The sequence below is a fragment of the Oncorhynchus gorbuscha genome, linkage group LG11 (assembly GCF_021184085.1).
Source record: "Oncorhynchus gorbuscha isolate QuinsamMale2020 ecotype Even-year linkage group LG11, OgorEven_v1.0, whole genome shotgun sequence".
Taxonomy (NCBI): Eukaryota; Metazoa; Chordata; class Actinopteri; order Salmoniformes; family Salmonidae; genus Oncorhynchus; species Oncorhynchus gorbuscha.
In genome coordinates, this window is record NC_060183.1 from 79,394,070 (window position 1) to 79,421,235 (window position 27,166).

Consider the following 27,166-nt stretch of genomic DNA (forward strand, 5'->3'; position numbering starts at 1 on the left):
TGGGCCCTGGACAAAGTAGTGTACTATATAGGAAATAGGGTGCCATTTGCGACACAACCAAGTTATGTTTTCCTTATTTTTCTGGCCACACAATCTACCCATATACCCATAATGCATTTGCCAGCAGTTAGTATAATGAAAATCCAAGCCACAAAAAGCTTTATTTAAAATCGTGTGGTTTTTCATCAGTGTAAGACAAACCCTACCCAATGATGATGTTTTGCTTGTGCTATACCACACACATGCCTTGATTTGGCCCATTTGGGCCATTTACAGCTAATTTAGCGCTTTTTAAATCTCAGTGCTTAACTTAGCTTCATAATTCTGTCAGTGCGGATAAGATATAAAAGCCAAATATGTAATGTTCCTCTCCTTAGCCCTGACCTGCACTTTATAATCACTTGCATGTGTTACACTGTGAGGCTCTGTCTGGAACAGAGCAGGGTTCCAGTAGTCCTTTTAATAATGTTGTGTACTATGGCACCCTATTCCCTATGAAGTGCACTACTTTTGACCAGAGCCTTATGCGGGCCCTGGTCAAAAGTAGTGCACTGCACAGGGAATAGGGTGACATTTGAGATGCAAGACTGTGTTTGCTAGCCTCCACTGTGAAATATGTTCTCTCAGAGTCCCCATAAAGTGTCACCTTTGGCAACAAAATCCATGATTCACAACATTCCCATCCACAACGACATTCCGACCTTTTGCAGATTCCATCTGTTCAAGGGGCTACGCCAGGCCGCGAGGAGTCAAATGTGAAGGTAAGTCCGACTTCAAGCATCAGCTGTTTTTCAGTCTACAAAACCCATAACCTTTGCTCGGTGTCTCTGCCAATGACAAATGGTGGAATACTTTTCAAAGTTCCCCACGGTCTTCAGAGATAGATGGGAGAGGTTTAGGGTAGCTGAAGGACTGGATGGTGTTCAGAGATAGATGGGAGAGGTTTAGGGTAGCTGAAGGCTGGGACTAAAAACAAACTAAAGATAACTAATGTAAAATATACTGTACTGTGTCTGTAAAAGGTCATAGGATATATGGTCTTAAGGTCATAGGAGATAAGGTCATAGGAGATAAGTTCTTAAGGCCATAGGAGATAAGGTCTTAAGGTCATAGGAGATAAGGTCTTAAGGTCATAGAAGATAAAGTCTTAAGGTTATAGGAGATAAGGTCTTAAGGTCAAAAGGAGATAAGGTCTTAAGGTCATAGGAGATAAGGTCTTAAGGTCATAGGAGATAAGGTCTTAAGATAATTTAGCATGTCACTTAAAAGAACCCTAATTTCTTCTCTTCATTGCCCCGGACCCATCGATAAGTAGACCTCTCCATAGCTGTGGGATTGGGGTTATTGGAACTCAAGAAAATGTCATTTGACAGGGCTGTCCACAGAGCAAAACTACATGTCTTCATTCTGGATGTATATGTGGAATGGCTATAACAATTTTTTATACCGTGTACAGGATCTTCACAGTAGGACTGCCTTGTTGAACATGTGAACTTTCATTTGCCTTACTTATAAACTTCTATGGAATCCGATAATATGAAGAAACATGTTAAATTACGAGCCAAGTTTAAGCCAATGAGAAACCACTGAGCTACACAGGGAGAAAGAAAGCATCCTTCCTGGCTCGTCATGATTGGCTGAGATAATGGTGGGGCTGGACATGCCGATGAGTCCTGATTGGTCTGTCATGCCATAGGCTGGGGATTCCCCAATCAGTACATAGATAATCCTAGCTTTGGACAACTGCAAAAGGGTCGCTACAGCTCTCAAAATCATTGCTGCCCTGAATTTAGCTCTGTTTAAGTAGAGTGACTACTTAAGCTAAGGCTTAAGAGAGTGTGAACTATGCTGAATGGGCATAAACAAAGAAGAGCTCTCTAGGAAGTGTGAAATTCTCATTACAATATTTCAAAGGGCATTTACTCCTACTTGTCTCTGGGATAACATGTTTATCAATTTTCAAAGCAGCATATCCTTCCCATGCAGCGGTCTAAGGCACTGCATCTCCGTGCAGGAGGCGTCACTACAGTCCCTGGTTCGAATCCAGGCTATATCACATCCGGCCTTGATTGGGAGTCCCATAGGGCGGCGCACAATTGGCTCAGCGTCGTCCGGATTTGTTCTTAACTGATTTGCCTAGATAAATAAAGGTTACATTTACCATTTTGATAAACAAATCATTTGCTATAAGCCTCAATAGAGAAATACAGATGTAAGTCATCAGAATCATTCAGTGCTTAAAACAATTGAAATGGAAATCAGTTATTGGGATGGGATGAAACGTATTATAGTATGTGAAGAATGTTTTCATATTGACAGACACCATCTGATAGTGTAGGGATTTTCCCCAGTAACAGTTTTCATTGAATATCATCAAATAGAGCCCATTGCTAAAAGGTGCTATCTAGAACCTAAAAGGGTTCTTCGGCTGTCCCCATAAAAAACTTTGAAGAACTCTTTTGGCTCCAGGTAGAACCCTTTTGGTTCCAGGTAGAACCTTTTTGGTTCCAGGTAGAACACTTTTGGCTCCAGGTAGAACCCTTTTGGCTCCAGGTAGAACCCTTTTGGTTCCAGGTAGAACACTTTTGGCTCCAGGTAGAACCCTTTTGGCTCCAGGTAGAACCCTTTTGGTTCCAGGTAGAACCCTTTTGGGTTCCATATAAAACATTTTCCACAGAGGGTTCTACCCGGAACCAAAAAGGATTATCCTATGGGGGAAGCCAAAGTCACCTTTTAAAACCCTTCTTTCTATGATTGTATACTATAATGGTAGCAAATGCCTTGTGACACAAATAAAGATTTCACCTCTGCACCTTTTGTCTCTCTCTGCTTGCCGTAGATGTGAACGAGTGCGTGGTCTTCCCAGGTGTGTGTCCCAATGGGTACTGTGTAAACACCAAGGGCTCCTTCAAGTGCCAGTGTCCTGATGGTCTCACACTGGACTCCAGTGGCCGAGTGTGTGTGGGTGAGTGGACAAAACGGTGCAAAATTCCCGAAACATTCCCAAAATTCCCTGTTTTTTTCAGAAATCCTGTTTAGAGTATTTCTGAAATAAGCTGTGAGGGAATCTTCCAACCTGGAATTCTTCAACTGACATAAAAAAATGGATTTGAGTAAATTATTTTGGAATTCTTCAACCTTAACAGACACAGTGATCCAATGAGTTGAAATATTCTCTTGGCCAGTTTCCAAGACACACATTAATTAAGCCTAGTCCTGGACTGAAGAGCTATTTCAATGGAAATTCTCCATTGAGCATGCTTTTAAGCCCAGGGCTAGGTCAAATCGTTGTCCCGAAAACCGCACCTCTGTTTATTTCTCAAATGTTGCAATGTGTAACTGTTTGGCCAAGGAGGTGTCTGAGAATTGTTGGTTGAAGCCCTAGGGGGAGGGTTGTTGAGTAAGTTGCTTGTGTTGTGTTATCTGTATTGGTTTATGAAAGAAACTCCAGGGAATTGACAGTTTTCTCTAAATAAAGTCTGGTAAGAAAATAGACCATATAATAACTATACTGAACATAAAATATAAATACAACATGCAATAATTTCAAAAGATTTGATTGAGATAAAGTTCATTTAAGGAAAGCAATCAATGGAAATAAATTCATGAGGCCCTAATCTATGGGTTTCACATGACTGGGAATACAGATATGCATCTGTTGGTCACAGATACCTTTAAAAGGTAGGGACGTGGATCAGAAATCCAGTCAGTGTCTGGTGTGACCACCATTTGACTGAAGGCCAAATCAAACGAGCATTACGTCGCCAAGATGCGAGAAAAATAGACTTGCTTTCTAATTTGAAGCGCATGGCGCTATTGACGGCGTTGACGCTCGCGGCCCCGTCTGTTTTCTGTACATTCTAATTACAGCGTGTACGCGCTCATTCACTCTTTGTTTGATGTGGCCTTCAGCATCTCCTTCACATACAGTAGAGTTGATCAGGCTGTTGATTGTGGCCTGTGGAATGTTGTCCCACTCCTCTTCAATGGCTGTGTGAAGTTGCTGGATATTGTCGGGAACTGGATCGAGCTGTCATATACCTCGATCCAGAGCATCCCAAACATGCTCATTGGGTGAGTATGCAGGTCACGGAAGAACTGGGACATTTTCAGCTTCCAGGAAGTGTGTACAGATCCTTGCGACATGGGCTCTGCATTATCATGCTGAAACATGAGCGATGGATGAAGGGCATGACAATGGGCCTCAGGATCTCGTCACGATATCTCTGTGCATTCAAATGGCTATATCTAAAATGCAATTGTGTTCGTTGTCCGTAGCTTATGCCTGCCTCATACCATAACCCCACCTCCACCATCGGGCACTCTGTTTACAACGTTGACATCAGTAAACTGCTCGCCCACACGACGCCATACACGTGGTCTGTGGTTGTGAAGCCCGTTGGACATACGACCAAATTTTCTAAAACAATGTTTTTTTATGGTAGAGAAATGATCAAATCAAATTCTCTGCCAACAACTCTGGTGGATATTCCTACCAGACAAGTCCGACCTCAAAACATAAATGGAAAAATCAAAGTCTGTAACAGTAACTTAATGTAAAGGATTCCTTAATGTAAAGTGTTATCTTCATGTAAAGGATTCCTTAATGTAAAGTGTTACCTTCATGTAAAGTGTTACCTTCATGTAAAGGATTCCTTAACCTCTTGCTCCTACCTGACACGCAGGCGTCCCATCTAGACATCTGGAAATGCAAATGCGCTACGCTAAATGCTAGTAGTACTAGTTACAACTCAAACGTTAATTAAAATACACATGCAGGGTATTGAATTAAAGCTACACTCGTTGTGAATCCAGGCAACAAGTCAGATTTTTAAAATGCTTTTTGGCGAAAGCATGAGAAGCTATTATCTGATAGCATGTAACACCCCAAAAGACCCGCAGGGGACGTAAACAAAATAATTAGCATAGTCGTCGATACACAAACCGCACAAATAAAATATAAAACATTCATTACCTTTGACCATCTTGTTTGTTGGCACTCCTAGATGTCCCATAATCACTATTGGGTCTTTTTTTAAATTAAATCGGTCCATATATAGCCTAGATATCGATCTATGAAGACTGTGTGATAAACGGAAAAAATAGCGTCTTATAACGTAACGTCATTTTTTAAAATTAAAGTAGTCGACGATAAACTTTCACAAAACACTTCAAAATACTTTTGTAATTCAAATCAAAATCAAATCAAATCAAATGTATTTGTCACATACACATGGTTAGCAGATGTTAATGCGAGTGTAGCGAAATGCTTGTGCTTCTAGTTCCGACAATGCAGTGATAACCAACAAGTAATCTAACTAACAATTCCAAAACTACTGTCTTATACACAGTGTAAGGGGATAAGGAACATGTACATAAGGATATATGAATGAGTGATGGTACAGAGCAGCATACAGTAGATGGTATCGAGTACAGTATATACATATGAGATGAGTGTGTAGACAAAGTAAACAAAGTGGCATAGTTAAAGTGGCTAGTGATACATGTGTTACATAAGGATGCAGTCGATGATGTAGAGTACAGTATATACATATGCATATGAGATGAATAATGTAGGGTAAGTAACATTATATAAGGTAGCATTGTTTAAAGTGGCTAGTGATATATTTACATCATTTCCCATCAATTCCCATTATTAAAATGGCTGGAGTTGGGTCAGTGTCAATGACAGTGTGTTGGCAGCAGCCACTCAGTGTTAGTGGTGGCTGTTTAACAGTCTGATGGCCTTGAGATAGAAGCTGTTTTTCAGTCTCTCGGTCCCAGCTTTGATGCACCTGTACTGACCTCGCCTTCTGGATGATAGCGGGGTGAACAGGCAGTGGTTCGGGTGGTTGATGTCCTTGATGATCTTTATGGCCTTCCTGTAACAACGGGTGGTGTAGGTGTCCTGGAGGGCAGGTAGTTTGCCCCCGGTGATGCGTTGTTCAACTTTAGGTATTAGTACACGTTAATAAGCGACCAAATTGATCACGAGGCGATGTATATTCTTTAGCTGTCCGTCTGGAAATAATGTCCGGGTAAATCTCAACCAAAATATCCGGTCAGAGACCTGAACAAATGGCTTGTCTCTTCTTCGTTTGACCAAGAAACAAAACCTAGGCAAATGACAAGACTGTTGACATCGTGTGGAAGGTGTAGGTATTGCAACCTCAGCCCCATTTATTGTGGTTCGCCTTTATCAATGGGTTGAAGTGGCGGATGGATATATATTTCCATTTTCAGTGATCAGATTTTCCTGCGCTTTTCGATGAAACGCACGTTCTGTTATAGTCACAGCCGTGATTTAACCAGTTTTATAAACGTCTGAGTGTTTTCTATCCACACATACTAATCATATGCATATACTATATTCCTGGCATGAGCAGCAGGGCTCTGAAATGTTGCGCGATTTTTAACAGAATGTTCGAAAAAGTAGGGGGTAGGAGTAACAGGTTAATGTAAAGTGTTATCTTAATGTAAAGGTTTCCTTAATGTAAAGTGTTACCTTCATGTAAAGTGTTACCTTCATGTAAAGTGTTACCTTCATGTAAAGTGTTACCTTCATGTAAAGTTTTACCTTCATGTAAAGTCTTACCTTCATGTAAAGTGTTACCTTCATGTAAAGTGTTACCTTAATGTAAATGATTCATTAATGTAAAGTGTTACCTTAATGTAAAGGATTCTTTAATGTAAAGTGTTACCTTCATGTAAAGTGTCACCTTAATGTAAACTGTTACCTTCATGTAAAGGATTCTTTAATGTAAAGTGTTACCTTCATGTAAAGTGTTACCTTCATGTAAAGGATTCTTTAATGTAAAGTGTTACCTTCATGTAAAGGATTCTTTAATGTAAAGTGTTATCTTCATGTAAAGTGTTACCTTCATGTAAAGTGTTACCTTCATGTAAAGGATTCTTTAATGTAAAGTGTTACCTTCATGTAAAGTGTTATCTTCATGTAAAGTGTTACCTTCATGTAAAGTGTTACCTTCATGTAAAGGATTCTTTAATGTAAAGGATTATTTAATGTAAAGGATTCTTTAATGTAAAGTGTTACCTTCATGTAAAGTGTTACCTTCATGTAAAGTGTTACCTTAATGTAAACTGTTACCTTCATGTAAAGGATTCTTTCATGTAAAGTGTTACCTTCATGTAAAGTGTTACCTTCATGTAAAGTGTTACCTTCATGTAAAGTGTTATCTTCATGTAAAGGATTATTTAATGTAAAGTGTTATCTTCATGTAAAGTGTTACCTTCATGTAAAGTGTTATCTTCATGTAAAGTGTTACCTTCATGTAAAGGATTCTTTAATGTAAAGTGTTACCTTCATGTAAAGTGTTACCTTCATGTAAAGGATTATTTAATGTAAAGTGTTATCTTCATGTAAAGTGTTAACTTCATGTAAAGTGTTACCTTCATGTAAAGTGTTACCTTCATGTAAAGGATTCTTTAATGTATAGTGTTATCTTCATGTAAAGTGTTACCTTCATGTAAAGTGTTACCTTCATGTAAAGGATTCTTTAATGTAAAGTGTTACCTTCATGTAAAGTGTTACCTTCATGTAAAGTGTTACCTTCATGTAAAGTGTTATCTTCATGTAGTGTTACCTTCATGTAAAGTGTTACCTTCATGTAAAGTGTTATCTTCATGTAAAGTGTTACCTTCATGTAAAGTTGTTATCTTGTTAGGATCTTATTTTATTTTTGTATGTATTGACTGCTATGGATGAACTATAAACTCTACTGTATCTGACAGACGTGCGGTCTGAGCACTGTTACCTGACGTGGGAAGAGGACTCGTGTGCCAAGCCCGTGCCTGGCCGTTTCCGCATGGACGCCTGTTGCTGCACGATGGGCGCCGCCTGGGGGAAGGAGTGCGAGGCGTGCCCCCTGCCTGGCACTTCCGAGTATGACACCCTCTGCCCCCGAGGCCCAGGCTTCGCCAACCGAGGAGACGTCCTCACCGGAAGGCCCTTCTATAAAGGCGAGGGAGTAGCGTTGCAATATATTGGTTGTTTCACAAAAGGTTTTCCAGAAATCCAGGTAGTTAGTGTCACTCCTCAATATTACATAATTTAGCAAACAGATAACAGGAAGTAAGGATAGGAAGTATAGGAAGTAGGACTAGGTAGTGATTAATATGCGTCTGTTATAGGAAGTAGGACTAGGTAGTGATTAATATCTGTTATAGGAAGTAGGACTAGGTAGTGATTAATATGTGTCTGTTATAGGAAGTAGGACTAGGTAGTGATTAATATCTGTTACAGGAAGTAGGACTAGGTAGTGATTAATATCTGTTATAGGATGTAGGACTAGGTAGTGATTAATATGCGTCTGTTACAGGAAGTAGGACTCGGTAGTGATTAATATCTGTTATAGGAAGTGGGACTAGGTAGTGATTAATATGCGTCTGTTACAGGAAGTAGGACTCGGTAGTGATTAATATCTGTTATAGGAAGTGGGACTAGGTAGTGATTAATATGCGTCTGTTACAGGAAGTAGGACTAGGTAGTGATTAATATCTGTTACAGGAAGTAGGACTCTGTAGTGATTAATATCTGTTATAGGAAGTAGGACTAGGTAGTGATTAATATGCGTCTGTTACAGGAAGTAGGACTCGGTAGTGATTAATATCTGTTATAGGAAGTGGGACTAGGTAGTGATTAATATGCGTCTGTTACAGGAAGTAGGACTAGGTAGTGATTAATATCTGTTACAGGAAGTAGGACTAGGTAGTGATTAATATCTGTTATAGGAAGTAGGACTAGGTAGTGATTAATATGCGTCTGTTACAGGAAGTAGGACTCGGTAGTGATTAATATCTGTTATAGGAAGTGGGACTAGGTAGTGATTAATATGCGTCTGTTACAGGAAGTAGGACTAGGTAGTGATTAATATATGTTACAGGAAGTAGGACTAGGTAGTGATTAATATCTGTTATAGGAAGTAGGACTAGGTAGTGATTAATATGCGTCTGTTACAGGAAGTAGGACTCGGTAGTGATTAATATCTGTTATAGGAAGTAGGACTAGGTAGTGATTAATATCTGTTACAGGAAGTAGGACTAGGTAGTGATTAATATCTGTTATAGGAAGTGGGACTAGGTAGTGATTAATATCTGTTATAGGAAGTAGGACTAGGTAGTGATTAATATGTGTCTGTTACAGGAAGTAGGACTCGGTAGTGATTAATATGTGTCTGTTATAGGAAGTAGGACTAGGTAGTGATTAATATCTGTTACGGGAAGTAGGACTCGGCAGTGATTAATATGTGTCTGTTACAGGAAGTAGGACTCGGTAGTGATTAATATGTGTCTTTGTTATAATAGATGTGGATGTGTCTCTCTTTGACAGACATCAATGAGTGTAAGGTGTTCCCCAGCATGTGTGTCCATGGAAAGTGTCGCAACACCATAGGCAGTTTCAGGTGCCACTGTGCCGGAGGATTTTCCCTCGATATGGAAGAACGCAACTGCACAGGTGAGACAATGACCTCATTGTGTCCCGTTTATTATGGATAAAAAGTACCTTTGTAATACAGTTTGTCCCGATTGCGTGAACATTTTTCTCACAATAGGGATCACTTTTGCAAAACAGTTAACACAGCCCACCAAACTGAAGTGTGTTTGCGTAATGTACTAACAAAACATAAAAACTTGAAAAATACCAGTCACAAAATTAAACAAAACAGTATAATTTCTCATCGAATGAGAATATTTATTTAGCTAAATTAACATACGTATGTTCTCAAAGTTTATTTGTCGTGTACACAGTTTACACAGTTTACACAGTTTACACAGTTTTACAGCAGGTATAAACAACGTGCTGAAATGCTTACTTGCTCCCTCAACAGTGCAGTACAAATATCAATGTCAATATAAAAGATATGATAACATCTGTTCTGCTGTCCTCTGTGTGTGTGTGTGTGTGTGTGTGTGTGTGTGTGTGTGTGTGTGTGTGTGTGTGTGTGTGTGTGTGTGTGTGTGTGTGTGTGTGTGTGTGTGTGTGTGTGTGTGTGTGTGTGTGTGTGTGTGTGTGTGTGTGTGTGTGTGTGTGTGTGTGTGTGTGTGTTCAGACATAGATGAGTGTCGTATCTCTCCGGACCTGTGTGGCCAAGGGGTTTGTGTCAACACTCCGGGTAGTTTTGAGTGTGAGTGTTCCGAGGGCTATGAGAGTGGCTTCATGATGATGAAGAACTGCATGGGTGAGTCCAACCTCTCTCTGTCTCTCTCTTCCTCACTCTCTCTAACTCTTCCCCACTCTCTCTCTCTCTTCCTCACTCTACATTATCACTCTCTCGCTCTCTCTCTCTCTCCATCTCCACAGTATCTTTCTGTCTCTCTCTTGCTCTCTCTCTCTCTCTCTCTCTCTTCCTCTCTCTACAGTATACCTATCTCTTCCTCTCTCTACAGTATCTCATCTCTCTCTCTTCCTCTATCTTTCAGTCTCACTCTTCCTCTTTAGAGTCTCTCTCTCAATTTAATTTGAATTCAAAAGTATTTATTGGCTTGGGGAACATGTTTACATTGCTAAAGCAAGTCAAATAGATAATAAACAAAAGTGAAATAAACAATAAAAATGAACAATAAACATTACACTCACAAAAGTTTCAAAGGAATTGAGACATTTCAAATTATTATATTATGGTTATGTACAGTGTTATAAAAATGTGCAAATAGTTAAAGTACAAAAGGGAAATTTAATAAACCGTGGCGCAGCGGTTTAAAGCACTGCATCTCAGCGCAAGAGACGTCACTACAGTCCCTGGTTTGAATCCAGGCTGTACCCCCTCCAGCTGTGATTGGGAGTCCCATAGGGCGGCGCACAATTGGCCCAGCGTCGTCCGGGTTTGACCGGGGTAGGTCAAACCTTAACTGACTTGCCTAGTTAAATAAAATAAAGGATAAATAAAAAATGTAATAAAAATATGGGTTGTATTTACAATGGTGTTTGTTCTTCACTGGTTGCCATTTTCTTGTGGCAACAGGTCACACATCTTGCTGCTGTGATGGCACACTGTGGTATTTTATACTGAAAATATGGGAGTTTATCAAAATTGGAATTTGTTGTGGCTCTGAGTAATCTGAGGGAAGTATGTGTCTCTAATATGGTCCAACATTTGGCATGAGGTTAGAAAGTTCAGCCTAGGTTCCACCTCATTGTGTGGGCAGTGTGCAAATAGCCTGTCTTCTCTTGAGAGCCAGGTCTGCCTACAGCAGCCTCTCTCAATTTTGTGAATTTTTGGTTGGTGAGCAGATCCTAGACCTCACAACCATATATGGGTTCTATAAATGTTTCAAGTATTTTTAGCCAGATCCTAATTGGGATGTCGAGTTTTATGTTCCTTTTAATGGCATAGAAGGCTCTCTCTCTCTCTCTCTCTCTCTCTCTCTCTCTCTCTCTCTCTCTCTCTCTACAGTATCTCTCTCTCTTCATCTCTCCACAGTCTCTGTCTCTCTCTTCCTCTCACTACAGTATCTCTCTGGGTGTTTCTCAAAATTCATACAACCATGCTCCGAGCCACGCAAATTGAAGCACGGGAGGGTTGGAGTATGAGTCCAAATCAAAGCATGAGTCCAAATTAAGAAACGGAGCACTCAGGGCACTTCTTTGTACATCTTTTGAAGCAAGCTTCTAACGGAAAGTATGCAAAGAAATATGACACAACCACATAAATAATGATGCAACATTTCTTGAAATCAATGGCCGCTATTATTCGAGCTGAAGCGATAGAAAATAGACTCTGGGTGTTTCTCAGTATGCATTCTGCCGTGCTCTACACTCTCATGCTCCAAGTGCATTCTCCGACGACGTTCTCTTGAGTACGTTCTTGTTAGTGAACCGTCGTCCAGCCAGGACAACAATGGCAATAGAGACGAAAGAAGATATACACAAAGCATACGTTTTACTTCATAACTATCAGCTAGCTTTATGTCCCTACTACAGTCCCTGGTTTTGAATTCAGGCTGTATCACATCCGGCCGTGATTGGGAGTCCCACAGGACGGCGCACAGCGTCGGTTTGGTCGGGGTAGGCCGTCATTGTAAGTAAGAATTTGTACTTAACTGACTTGCCTAGTTAAATAAAGGTTAAATAAATCATTAAATATGTGAAATGCAATAATGTACTGTAGCTAACCAGAAAGTTTAACAGGCAAAAATGACCTAAAACTAGATAGATGTAAATTCTTTATGGGTAGCTAGTTAACAATTCTTCGTGGCTATCTGGCTAGCTAATAGTAGTAGCTAGTGGCTTTCATTTCTGTTAGATAGGTAACTCTTTATCCCCATATAGCAGGGGTGTAAAGCCATAACACATACGATTTTCCAGCAACAGACTGTGATCGGTAATGTGAAAAGCCGCACTGAAGTCTAACAAAACATCCCCCCGCAATAATTTTATCTTCAATTTATCTCAGCCAATCATTAGTCATTTGTGTAAGTGCTGTGCTTGTTGTGTGTCCTTCCCTATAAGCGTGCTGAAAGTCTGTTGTCAAGTTGTTTACTGTGAAATAGCATTGTATCTGGTCAAACACCATTTTTTCCCCAGAAGTTTAATAAGAGTTTGTAACAGGCTGATTGGTTGGTTATTTGAGCCAGTAAAGGGGGCTTTACTATTCTTGGATAGCGGAATGACTTTAGCTTCCCTCCAGGCCTGAGAGCACACACTTTCTAGTAGGCTTAAACTGAAGATTTAATTTTCCATCCAAGTTGTCAGACCCAGGTGGCTTGTCATTGTTGATAGACAACAATCATTTTTTCACCTCTTCCACAATTACTTTACGGAATTAAGAATTACAATTCTTGTCTTTCATAATTTAGTCAGATACTGTATACTTGGATGTGTAGTGTCAGTGTTTGTTGCTGGCATGTCATGCCTAAATTTGAAAAAATCATTAAACTAGTTTGCAATATCAGTGGGTTTTGTGATGAATGAGTCATCTGATTCAATGAATGATGGAGCTGAGTTTGCCTTTTTTCCCTAAATTTCATTGAAGGTGCTCTTTGTTTCATAGTGTAGTTTCTTTTTGTTTTTATTCAGTTTAGTCACATGATTTCTGAATTTGCAGTACATTTGCCAATTGGTTGTACAGCCAGACCTATTTGCCATTTATTTTGCCTCATCCCTCTCAATAAAATATTTTTTAAATTCCTCACCAATCCAAGGGGATTTAACAGTTGTTACAGTCATTTTATTAATGGGTGCTGCTTATTAATAACTGGAATAAGCAATTTCATAAATGTGTCAAGTGCAGCTTCCTCATTACACACCACAGACCAACAAATAGTCTTTACATCAATAACATATGAATCGCTTTAAAACTTATTGTATGACCTCTTATATACTATATTAGACCCAGCCTTTGGAACTTTGTTTTTTCTAGATATGGCTACTATATTGTGATCACTACATCCGATGGATTTGCAGAAGTAAAAAAGTGATCAATACATGTTGATGATTTTATTCCTGTGCTGTTTGTAACGACCCTGGTAGGTTGACTGGTAACCTGAACCAGGTTGCAGGAACTAGATACAGTTTGAAGCTTTCTCTTGAGTGGGCAACCTGATGAAAACCAGTCAATATTTAAATCACCCAGAAAATATACTTCTCTGTTGATATCACATTACATTACATTATCAAGCATGGTCTGTAGCACCTACCCACCAGAATGGGTTTTAGGTGAGGCAGGTTTTAGGTGAGGCAGATGAACCTGTAGCCATATTACTTCAACAGTATTTAACATGAGATCCTCTCTAATCTTTACAGGAATGTGGCTCTGAATATAAACAGCAACACCTCCACCTTTGGTATTTCTGTATTTTCTGTAAATGCTATAACCATGTATTTCTACCACTGTATCATCTAAGGTATTATCAAAGTGAGTTTCAGAGATCAGAATATGAATATCATCTGTTTTTAGCACATTATTGACTTCATTAACCTTGTTTCTTAAGCTACATATGTTAATGTGAGCAATTTTTAACACTTTGCTGGGATGCTTGATTGTTTTTCTTGCCTTACTGGGAAGCTTAGCAGAGGTAGACATGCTCAGGTTATTTATGTTAGTGCAGGGTGAGCTGCACACAGTGGACTTCCTGCCAGGGCAAACCACCTCAGTGTTAACAGTATAACTCTGGTTCATAGGCATATGATTACTGTATACAATAGGTGTGGGTCTGTAGCTCAGTTGGTAGAGCATGGAGCTTGTAACGCCAGGGTAGTGGGTTCGATCCCCGGGACCACCCATACGTAGAATGTATGCACACATGACTGTAAGTCGCTTTGGATAAAAGCGTCTGCTAAATAGCATATATTATTATTATTATTATTATTATTATCAGCAGAGGCATTCAGACCGACAACCGCCGAAACATCCATAACGATATGAATGTCATTCATTAATCAGAAGACTATATATTAGGAAAATTATAACTTTGTAATCTGAATATTTTCCTTGGTGCCCCGACTTCCTAGTTACTTACAGTTACATGATTAATCAGTTTAATCATGTAATACTAATTACAGAGAATCTTTGATAAAAACTAAAAGTCTTCATTTAATGATAGTAAAGACACAACACATGTCTCTTGATGCAGATTGCGAGGCCAGAGCCACAGAACTCACCTGAGAAGAGAGCTGCTGAGATGCCGGTTGCGTGGAGCCCACGACAGCTAAAGGGGCAGAGCTCTGATCCAGAGAGCACAGGCCCAATGGAAGGGGGCTGCGGTTGTCCAGGCTGTACCCAGGCAGTTGATTGATTAGGACAGTTAGCTGGAGGGGCATCCACAGCCATGGAGGGAACACCCAAGTCCCCGTCAGAAGACAGCTGAAGGCAGAAGCGCCTTCTTCTTCTTTCTGGTTCCGACACTCATCCATTTACACTCACCTGGAGTCCAACAATGAGCAGCCATTTACACTCACCTGGAGTCCAACAATGAGCAGCCATTTACACTCACCTGGAGTCCAACAATGAGCAGCCATTTACACTCACCTGGAGTCCAACAATGAGCAGCCATTTACACTCACCTGGAGTCCAACAATGAGCAGCCATTTACACTCACCTGGAGTCCAACAATGAGCAGCCATTTACACTCACCTGGAGTCCAACAATGAGCAGCCATTCACACTCACCTGGAGTCCAACAATGAGCAGCCATTTACACTCACCTGGAGTCCAACAATGAGCAGCCATTTATACTCACCTGGAGTCCAACAATGAGCAGCAATTTACACTCACCTGAGTCCAACAATGAGCAGCCATTTACACTCACCTGGAGTCCAACAATGAGCAGCCATTTACACTCACCTGGAGTCCAACAATGAGCAGCCATTTACACTCACCTGGAGTCCAACAATGAGCAGCCATTTACACTCACCTGGAGTCCAACAATGAGCAGCCATTCACACTCACCTGGAGTCCAACAATGAGCAGCCATTCACACTCACCTGGAGTCCAACAATGAGCAGCCATTTACACTCACCTGGAGTCCAACAATGAGCAGCCATTTACACTCACCTGTCCAACAATGAGCCATTTCCAACAATGAGCAGCCATTTACACTCACCTGGAGTCCAACAATGAGCAGCCATTCACACTCACCTGGAGTCCAACAATGAGCAGCCATTCACACTCACCTGGAGTCCAACAATGAGCAGCAATTTACACTCACCTGGAGTCCAACAATGAGCAGCCATTTACACTCACCTGGAGTCCAACAATGAGCAGCCATTTACACTCACCTGGATCCAACAATGAGCAGCCATTTACACTCACCTGGAGTCCAACAATGAGCAGCCATTTACACTCACCTGGAGTCCAACAATGAGCAGCCATTTACACTCACCTGGATCCAACAATGAGCAGCCATTTACACTCACCTGGAGTCCAACAATGAGCAGCCATTTACACTCACCTGGATCCAACAATGAGCAGCCATTTACACTCACCTGGAGTCCAACAATGAGCAGCCATTTACACTCACCTGGAGTCCAACAATGAGCAGCCATTTACACTCACCTGGAGTCCAACAATGAGCAGCCATTTACACTCACCTGGAGTCCAACAATGAGCAGCCATTTACACTCACCTGGAGTCCAACAATGAGCAGCCATTTACACTCACCTGGAGTCCAACAATGAGCAGCCATTTACACTCACCTGGATGAGCAGCCCAACAATGAGCAGCCATTTACACTCACCTGCAGAGTCCAACAATGAGCAGCCATTTACACTCACCTGGATCCAACAATGAGCAGCCATTTACACTCACCTGGAGTCCAACAATGAGCAGCCATTTACACTCACCTGGAGTCCAACAATGAGCAGCCATTTACACTCACCTGGATCCAACAATGAGCAGCCATTTACACTCACCTGGAGTCCAACAATGAGCAGCCATTTACACTCACCTGGAGTCCAACAATGAGCAGCCATTTATACTCACCTGGAGTCCAACAATGAGCAGCCATTTACACTCACCTGGAGTCCAACAATGAGCAGCCATTTATACTCACCTGGAGTCCAACAAGGAGCAAGCCATTTCTGGTTCAAGTTCGTAGAGGGGTGCAGTGGCGGAAATGTATCATAGTCCAGGAAGGTCCCATTATCATCCTCTTGGATGTTTTGATAGGAAGCATTTAAAGATGCCGATACTCTCATAGAATCCTTATTCCGTAATATTATTTTCTTTAGCTGCATCAAAAGTTCAATACATTTTTCACAAATGAAGGAGTCCATCAGAACTTTCCCCGTGAAAACTACGAACATGTTGTTATGAAGTAAAACATGTTGTTATGAAGTAAAACATGTTGTTATGAAGTAAAACATGTTGTTATGAAGTAAAACATATTGTTATGAAGTAAAACATGTTGTTATGAAGTAAAACATGTTGTTATGAAGTAAAACATGTTGTTACGAAGTAAAACATATTGTTACGAAGTAAAACATATTGTTATGAAGTAAAACATGTTGTTATGAAGTAAAACATTTCCTTTGTGTATATCTTGTTTAGTCTCTATTGCCATTGTTGTCCTGGTTGGAAGACGGTTCAGTGAATGGGTACTGTAACTCCATAGTAAGTCAATAGGGCTAACTGGCTAGTTAGCCACAAAGAATTGGTAGCTACCCACGCAGAATGTACATCTATCTTTGCATAACATTAGTTTTAGGTCATTTTTCCTGTTTAACTAGCTGGCTAGCTACAATATTACGATTCACATATCTAGCTGATAATTATTACATAAGTAAAACGTTTGCTTTGTGTATATCTTGTTTCGTCTATTGTTACCATTGTCCTGGCTGGAAGAAAGTTCAGTAAATGGGGGGGGGGGAGCGTGACGTAATTCAGTAAGGGGAGTGTGAGTGCTTCTCAAATGTATTGTTTAATGCATTCTCCACACTCTAGTCTTCACGTGAACGTACTCAAGAGAACGTGGTGGGATAATCCACTCGCAGCACGAGAGTGTGGAGCACGGTAGTGTCTCTATCTCTGCTTCCTGTTTACTCAGTATGGTATTAAAAACTTTTTTTTTCAAATTTGACCTTTATTTTACTAGGCAAGTCAGTTAAGAACAAATTCTTATTTTCAATGACAGCCTAGGAACAGTGGGTTAACTGCCTGTTCAGGGGCAGAATGACAGATTTGTACTTTGTCAGCTCGGGGATTTGAACTTGCAACCTTTCGGTTACTCGTCCAACGCTCTAACGACTAGGCTACCCTGCCGCCCCAGGAATCACCTGAAACACAACAAAAATTCTACATATTCACGTTCTTCGACAACAACAAAAATAAATAAAAAAGTGAGCATTTGGAGACAGTGGTCAGGTAAACAAAACCAAAACATAGAGTGCTGTTTTACCTTGTCCATAGACTGCTTCTAGACATCAAATCTGCTGCACAGTAAAAACATTTCCATCATCAAGGCATGTTTCAAAGTCACTTTTTTTGGGGGGGGGGGCAGAACTGTGGATATATTTTTTACATTTTTTTTACATATATAATATATATACTCTATCATTTATCAATTTGAAAGGAATGGGGCAGTCCCATTCCTTTCATATTTTTTTGAACCAATAGGACAGTAGAGGGGAATAGGAGGGGATTGAGTCAAAGGGCAGTGGACCGGTTTCGAACCAACTCTGGCATATATGGTATCAGGGTCTGTGGCACTAACCACTGGACCTCACAGGCCACCGTACAATGTGTTTGTTTTTTATAGAAAGGATAAGTGTTTGTGATATGTTAGGGAGTTTCTCTGTCATCCCGTGTGTTACTAATACTGAATGACCTGTTGTGTGTATGTTCTCTCAGACATAGACGAGTGTGAGCGGGAACCGTCCCTGTGTCGTGGGGGGTCTTGTGAGAACACAGAGGGCAGCTACGAGTGTGTTTGCCCCCAGGGACACCAGCTCACTGTGGACGGGGCAGCGTGCGAGGGTGAGTAAGCAACACTGTAAATGTTAGACCTCAGTACACATGACAAATACTGAACACGTAACAAATACTGAACATGTAACAAATACTGAACAAAAAATAGACAGATCAAATGAACACAGAACAGTTACTGAACATTTTAACTACTTTTTGTTACTTTACAATAATGTGCCAAATCCCAGTCTACATCATAAACATCATGACAAAATACTCAACAACATGTAGGGTTCTTTAACAACAACATGTAGGGTTCTTCTCAACAACATGTAGGGTTTTTCTCAACAACATGTAGGGTTCTTCTCAACAACATGTAGGGTTTTTAACAACAACATGTAGGGTTCTTCTCAACAACATGTAGGGTTCTTCTCAACAACTTGAAGGGTTCTTCTCAACAACATGTAGGGTTCTTCTCAACAACATGTAGGGTTCTTCTCAACAACTTGAAGGGTTCTTCTCAACAACATGTAGGGTTCTTCTCAACAACATGTAGGGTTCTTCTCAACAACATGTAGGGTTCTTCTCAACAACATGTAGGGTTCTTCTCAACAACATGAAGGGTTCTTCTCAACAACATGTAGGGTTCTTCTCAACAACATGCAGGGTTCTTCTCAACAACATGCAGGGTTCTTCTCAACAACATGTTCTTCTCAACAACAGGGTTCTTCTCAACAACAACAACAATGTAGGGTTCTTCTCAACAACATGTAGGGTTCTTCTCAACAACATGCAGGGTTCTTCTCACTAGACATGTAGGGTTCTTCTCAACAACATGCAGGGTTCTTCTCAACAACTTGCAGGGTTCTTCTCAACAACATGTAGGGTTCTTCTCAACAACATGCAGGGTTCTTCTCACTAGACATGTAGGGTTCTTCTCAACAACATGCAGGGTTCTTCTCACTAGACATGTAGGGTTCTTCTCAACAACATGCAGGGTTCTTCTCAACAACATGCAGGGTTCTTCTCCATAGACATGCAGGGTTCTTCTCAACAACATGCAGGGTTCTTCTCAACAACATGCAGGGTTCTTCTCAACAACATGTAGGGTTCTTCTCAACAACATGTAGGGTTCTTCTCAACAACATGCAGGGTTCTTCTCACTAGACATGTAGGGTTCTTCTCAACAACTTGCAGGGTTCTTCTCAACAACATGTAGGGTTCTTCTCAACAACATGCAGGGTTCTTCTCACTAGACATGTAGGGTTCTTCTCAACAACATGCAGGGTTCTTCTCAACAACATGCAGGGTTCTTCTCAACAACATGCAGGGTTCTTCTCAACAACATGCAGGGTTCTTCTCAACAACTTGCAGGGTTCTTCTCAACAACATGTAGGGTTCTTCTCAACAACTTGCAGGGTTCTTCTCAACAACTTGCAGGGTTCTTCTCAACAACATGTAGGGTTCTTCTCAACAACATGCAGGGTTCTTCTCACTAGACATGTAGGGTTCTTCTCAACAACATGCAGGGTTCTTCTCAACAACATGCAGGGTTCTTCTCAACAACATGCAGGGTTCTTCTCAACAACATGCAGGGTTCTTCTCAACAACTTGCAGGGTTCTTCTCAACAACATGTAGGGTTCTTCTCAACAACATGCAGGGTTCTTCTCACTAGACATGTAGGGTTCTTCTCAACAACATGCAGGGTTCTTCTCACTAGACATGTAGGGTTCTTCTCAACAACATGCAGGGTTCTTCTCCATAGACATGCAGGGTTCTTCTCAACAACATGCAGGGTTCTTCTCATTAGACATGTCGGGTTCTTCTCATTAGACATGTAAGTTTCTTCTCAACAACATGCAAGGTTCTTCTCCATAGACATGTAGGGTTATAATCAGTGGTTGGAACCAAAATTATTTTCCAATTGTTTCGTTCTAAACAGATCCACAATTTTCTTTGTTCCATTACACTGTTGCGACCAGCAAAATAAAGTTCAGAACCCAAAAAATATGACCAGCTCATTAAACTACTTCACCATTCATTGCGGACAGAGCAGGCAAGCTATCAGAACAGGATAAGACCCAGGTGCAGACAGCTAGAGTCACAGATGTTTATTGACCCAACCACGGTGCAGGCAAAAGACAGGTTAAAGGCAGGCAGAGGTCCGTAATCCTGGGCAGAGTCAGTAAGGTACAGAACGGCAGGCAGGCTTGGGGTCAGGGCAAACAGAATGGTAAGAACTGGCGAAACTAGGAAACAGAACTTGAGAAAGCAGGGAGACTGAAACACAACCTGGAAAATACCTGACAAGACGAACTAACAACAGACAGAGAACACAAGTATAAATACACTGGGGATAATGAGGAATATGAGTGACACCTGGAGGGGGGGTGGAGACAAGCACAAAGACAGGTGAAACAGCTCAGGGTGTGACACAAGCTAGTTTTTTACGTGCGCGAAGGACAGACAGGTGTAGCCTATGGCGCAAGATGCGACTGACATTTTTCTCTTGGGGAGAGAGCGAGAGAGAGTTGAGGAGGAGGCTTGAAGCGTTGGGTATCTTGTTATGACCTGCATTATCTGAATTAGGCCCACAGAATTATATCTACAGAGGTACGGCTTCTATGGAGAAACTTTGAATGTCTTTGAACTTCAGAGTTGACTTAACGTTGGACCAGAAAAGCTAGTTAGTTAACAAAGCTTGTGTGTGCAGAGCGGCAACAGAATTAAAAACACATCTTAGTTTTTTGTAGTTAATAAATCCATCGTCAAATGTGATAATTTTACCTACAGTATCCTTAACTAGCATTGAAAATATAGTCCATTCTTCTCTAGCTAATTAAATAATGTCTCTTCCTATCTTCTCAATCAAGCTTGTACTGTCAGTACAGTAGCCTCTGCTTGGGAGGGGGGAGGGGCAGGTCGCCAAGACACACACTGGCAAAGTGTAGGGTTCTCCTCAACAACATCTAGGGTTCTTTTCAATAACATATAGGGTTCTTCTCATTAGACATGTTGGATTCTTGTTTTTGTCACATTTTTCAGAAGAAAATGTCATCTAGAAAAAGAAATTGACAAAATATCAACAATTTCCTATGTATAAGTGGAGAACACATCTGTGGTTAGCCACACACATTTAGGTAAAAACAGATGTTTCTGAAGCTGAGAAAAATGTGTTGGCTATTGGGAAGATTCTGACTTTTGGAAAATGGCAGTTAAAGACCAAGACACAGAATTTAGACTATCAAACACCAAACACCTATTTAAATCTAATCCTCATCTCTTCCAAATAAGTTACTACATATAGTCCAGACTCCAGTTTGTAACAATATCTATAAAATGGGCTTTTAAATGATGTCTGATTCAATGTAGTGAGCTTTGAAATGATGGATATAAGTCCATTTAAAGGGGGTTTCATGACATTTTGTGTAACGGCGTTCGTCTGTTGAAGGAAGAGAGTCGGACCGAAATGCAGCGTGTTTGTTACTCAGGATCTTTAATGAACGAAAACGAAACGATACATGAAATAACTCAATAGAAAAACAACAAAAACAACAAAGCCTATCTGGTGAACACTACACAGAGACAAACCTAATTACAGCCTATCTGGTGAAACTACACAGAGACAGGAACAATCACCCACAAAATACAAAGCGAAACTCAGGCTACCTAAATACGGTTCCCAATCAGAGACAACGAAAATCACCTACCTGACTCTGAGAATCGCCTCAGGCAGCCAAGCCTATACAACACCCCTAATCAGCCGCGATCCCAAATACTACAAACCCCAAAACGAAAAACAACATATAAACCCATGTCACACCCTGGCCTAACCAAACATATAACAAAAACACAAAATACAATGACCAAGGCGTGACAATATGATGACGGTAGTATGATAAACAAACAAAAATATACATCGACATCAACTTTTTGATTCTTATTTTTATTTTTTGAAAATACTAATATAAATAAATGTCATTTTATCCTGTGGTGCCTGTGGTGCCTGTGGTGCCTGTGGTGCCTGTGGTGCCTGGCCTTAAATGATATATAGCCATTGATTATTTAAGGATATAACTAATTAATGCCCAATGAGCTTAGTTTAACTGACGTACCCCATCATAACCCAAAATATACAATTGTTTTACTCCGTTGTTTGTAAACAATGTAATTGTAAACAAACACTGTATAGCTTCAACACACGGTTAAAGCTATACTTTTGATACAATGAATGGTCGGTCCTTGCCTCCATATCTCCCACTGTGAATTTATGACTGGTTACATTTCTTGAGCCCCATCCATCAGTTGTTTACCCCTCAAAAATGGTGGGGTGCCCACTTTGTCGTTGTTTGAATCACATATTTCCCCTTTAAGGCCCCGTCAAATGTTGTCATTCACCTCTAGTCCTTCTGAGTAGGTTATGTCCAGTGTTACTAGGTCATTGCATTGCTAGGTCATAAGGCTAATCACCTGATGTCTTGTGTTTCTTTTGTGGCGTTTATATTAGCGGACATTTTTCCCACCACTCGCTCTCTCATCTTCTTCGTCCTTTTCTTAACACAAATATTGATACAGTACAATGTAAACCCTTTCAATGAAGATTCTCCGTTGCGCATACTGTTTAACCCAGAATTAGGCTTAATCGGTGTGTGGGAAATCGACACTACAAAAATAAATGTCCTCTCACTGTCAACTGTGTTTATTTTCAGCAAACTGTTTATGTTATTTTCATACATAATATTTGTATGAACATAACAAGACTCAACAACTGAGACATAAACTGAGCAAGTTCCACAGACATGTGACTAACAGAAATGGAATAACGTGTCCCTGAACAAAGTGAAAATCAACAAAGTCAAAATCAAAAGTGACTGTCAGTAGCTGGTGTGGCCATCAGCTGCATTAAGTACTGCAGTGCATCTCCTCCTTATGGACTGCACCAGATTTGCCAGTTCTTGCTGTGAGATGTTACCCCACTCTTTCACCAAGGCACCTGCAAGTTCCCAGACATTTCTGGGGGTAGTGGCTCTTGCTCTCACCCTTCGATCCAACAGGTCCCAGACGTGCTCAATGGGATTGAGATCCGGGCTCTTCGCTGGCCATGACAGAACACTGACATTCCTGTCTTGCAGGAAGTCATGCACAGAACGAGCAGTATGGCTGGTGGCATTGTCATGCTGGAGGGTCATGTCAGGATGAGCCAGCAGGAAGGGTACCACATGAGGGTGGAGGATGTCTTCCCTGTAACGCACAGCGTTGAGATTGCCTGCACTGACAACATGCTCAGTCCGTTGATGCTGTGACACACTGCCCCAGACCATGATGGACCCTCCACCTCCAAATCGATCCCGCTCCAGAGTACAGGCCTCGGTGTAATGCTCATTACGTCATTGATAAATCCCGAATCTGACCATCACCCCTGGTGAGACAAAACCCGTGACTCGTCAGAGAAGAGAACTTTTTGCCAGTCTTGTCTGGTCCAGCGACAGTGGGTTTGTGCCCATAGGCGACGTTGTTGCTGATGATGTCTGGTGGGGACCTGCCTTACAACAGGCCTACAAGTCCTCAGTCCAGCCTCTCTCAGCCTAATGAGGACAGTCTGAGCACTGATGGAGGGATTGTGCGTTCCTGGTGTAACTCGGGCAGATGTTGTTGCCATCCTGTACCTGTCCCGCAGGTATGATGTTCGGATGTACAGATCCTGTGCAGGTGTTGTTACACGTGGTCTGCCACTGCGAGGACAATCAGCTGTCTGTCCTTTCTCCCTGTAACGCTGTCTTAGGCGTCTCACAGTACGGACATTGCAATTTATTGCCCTGGCCACATCTGCAGTCCTCATGCCTCCTTGCAGCATGTCTAAGGCATGTTCACGCAGATGAGCAGGGACCCTGGGCATCTTTCTTTTGGTATATTTCAGAGTCAGTAGGAAGGCCTCTTTAGTGTCCTAAATGTTCATAACTACGACTTTAATTGCCTACCGTCTGTAAGCAGTTAGTGTCTTAATGACAGTTCCACAGGTGCATGCTCATTAATTGTTTATGGTTCATTGAACAAGCATGGAAAACAGTGTTTAAACCCTTTAAAATGAAGATCTGTGAATTTTTTGGGAATTTTACGAATTATCTTTGAAAGACAGGGTTTATTTTGATATATTTATTTACATTTTGAGTAATTTAGCATGTGTTCACGAATGTTATCTTACACAGATTACAACGAGTGCGAGCAGAGCGTCAGCTTGTGTCGGAACGGCCAGTGTGTGAATGTGGCCGGTACCTACCACTGCTCATGTGACTCTGGTTACCAAGCAACTCCTGACAGACAGAGCTGCATAGGTATGGTCATTAAACTCTACCTTACAACATAAAAGATGAGTCATATGTTATATATGATGTCATGCTACGTGCCATTTACTCAGGTTTACATGTTCTAAAGTTCTGTTTTTCTTTTGTACTCTTGAGAAATCAATCTTAGAGCTATTACATTCAACGACATGCTAGCTATTTATTACATTCAATAACATGCTAGCTATTTATTACATTCAATAACATGCTAGCTATTTATTACATTCAATAACATGCTAGCAATTTATTACATTCAATAACATGCTAGCTATTTATTACATTCAATGACATGCTAGCTATTTATTACATTCAATAACATGCTAGCTATTTATTACATTCAATAACATGCTAGCTATTTATTACATTCAATGACATGCTAGCTATTTATTACATTCAATAACATGCTAGCTATTTATTACATTCAATAACATGCTAGCTATTTATTACATTCAATGACATGCTAGCTATTTATTACATTCAATAACATGCTAGCTATTTATTACATTCAATGACATGCTAGCTATTTATTACATTCAATAACATGCTAGCTATTTATTACATTCAATAACATGCTAGCCATTTATTACATTCAATGACATGCTAGCTATTTATTACATTCAATAACATGCTAGCCATTTATTACATTCAATGACATGCTAGCTATTTATTACATTCAATAACATGCTAGCCATTTATTACATTCAATAACATGCTAGCTATTTATTACATTCAATAACATGCTAGCTATTTATTACATTCAATGACATGCTAGCTATTTATTACATTCAATAACATGCTAGCTATTTATTACATTCAATAACATGCTAGCTATTTATTACATTCAATAACATGCTAGCTATTTATTACATTCAATGACATGCTAGCTATTTATTACATTCAATAACATACTAGCTATTTATTACATTCAATGACATGCTAGCTATTTATTACATTCAATAACATGCTAGCTATTTATTACATTCAATAACATGCTAGCCATTTATTACATTCAATGACATGCTAGCTATTTATTACATTCAATAACATGCTAGCTATTTATTACATTCAATGACATGCTAGCTATTTATTACATTCAATAACATGCTAGCTATTTATTACATTCAATAACATGCTAGCTATTTATTACATTCAATAACATGCTAGCTATTTATTACATTCAATGACATGCTAGCTATTTATTACATTCAATAACATGCTAGCTATTTATTACATTCAATAACATGCTAGCTATTTATTACATTCAATAACATGCTAGCTATTTATTACATTCAATTTATTACATTCAATGACATGCTAGCTATTTATTACATTCAATAACATGCTAGCTATTTATTACATTCAATAACATGCTAGCCATTTATTACATTCATTGACATGCTAGCTAACATGTCATCCTAGATATGTATTACATTCAATAACATGCTAGGTAACATGTCATGCTAGCTATTTATTACATCCAATAACATTCCTAGCCTGTTTTCCTTCATTTTCATTCAATAAGACCAACTGTGTGTGTGATTTTTTTCAGATATTGATGAGTGTACCATTGAGAATGGCGGCTGTGACCTGCACTGCACCAACTCAGAGGGGAGTTATACGTGTAGCTGCAACAATGGCTATGCACTGATGACAGACGAGAGAAGCTATTTGTTCTGGTAAACACATCATTTCAATTCGCATCTACTCTAAACAGTCTGTACTACCTGGTTACTATATACAGTCTGTACTACCTGGTTACTATATACAGTCTGTACTACCTGGTTACTATATACAGTCTTTACTACCTTCATTACTATATACAGTCTGTATTACATTCAATAACATGCTAGGTAACATGTCACTCTATTTATTACAGTCCAATACTACCTGTTTTCCTTATTTTCATTCAATAAGACCAAGTCTGTTTTACCTCAGATATTACTATATACAGAATCTGTACTACCTGGTTACTCAGAACAGTCTGTACTGCAACAATGGCTTACTATGACAGACAGTCTGTTCTAAACACATCATTTGGTTCGCATCTACTCTAAACAGTCTGTACTACCTGGTTACTATATACAGTCTGTACTACCTGGTTACTATATACAGTCTGTACTACCTGGTTACTATATACAGTCTGTACTACCTGGTTACTATATACAGTCTGTACTACCTGGTTACTCTAAACAGTCTGTACTACCTGGTTACTATATACAGTCTGTACTACCTGGTTACTATATACAGTCTGTACTACCTGGTTACTCTAAACAGTCTGTACTACCTGGTTACTATATACAGTCTGTACTACCTGGTTACTATATACAGTCTGTACTACCTGGTTACTATATACAGTCTGTACTACCTGGTTACTATATACAGTCTGTACTACCTGGTTACTATATACAGTCTGTACTACCTGGTTACTATATACAGTCTGTACTACCTGGTTACTCTAAACAG

At 40.2% G+C, this 27,166-nt stretch overlaps 1 protein-coding gene across 1 annotated transcript in view; it reads left to right on the forward strand.

Moving 5' to 3' along the window:
- Window positions 1-27,166, forward strand: part of LOC124047733 (fibrillin-2) — a 222,716-nt gene that overhangs the window by 106,051 nt on the left and 89,499 nt on the right. The window contains exons 23-30 of the mRNA XM_046368037.1: window positions 711-761; window positions 2,840-2,965; window positions 7,753-7,980; window positions 9,350-9,475; window positions 10,071-10,199; window positions 18,305-18,430; window positions 24,569-24,694; window positions 26,253-26,372. Of these exons, the coding sequence (XP_046223993.1) occupies window positions 711-761; window positions 2,840-2,965; window positions 7,753-7,980; window positions 9,350-9,475; window positions 10,071-10,199; window positions 18,305-18,430; window positions 24,569-24,694; window positions 26,253-26,372 (1,032 nt within the window). The remainder of the gene's footprint in view (window positions 1-710; window positions 762-2,839; window positions 2,966-7,752; window positions 7,981-9,349; window positions 9,476-10,070; window positions 10,200-18,304; window positions 18,431-24,568; window positions 24,695-26,252; window positions 26,373-27,166) is intronic.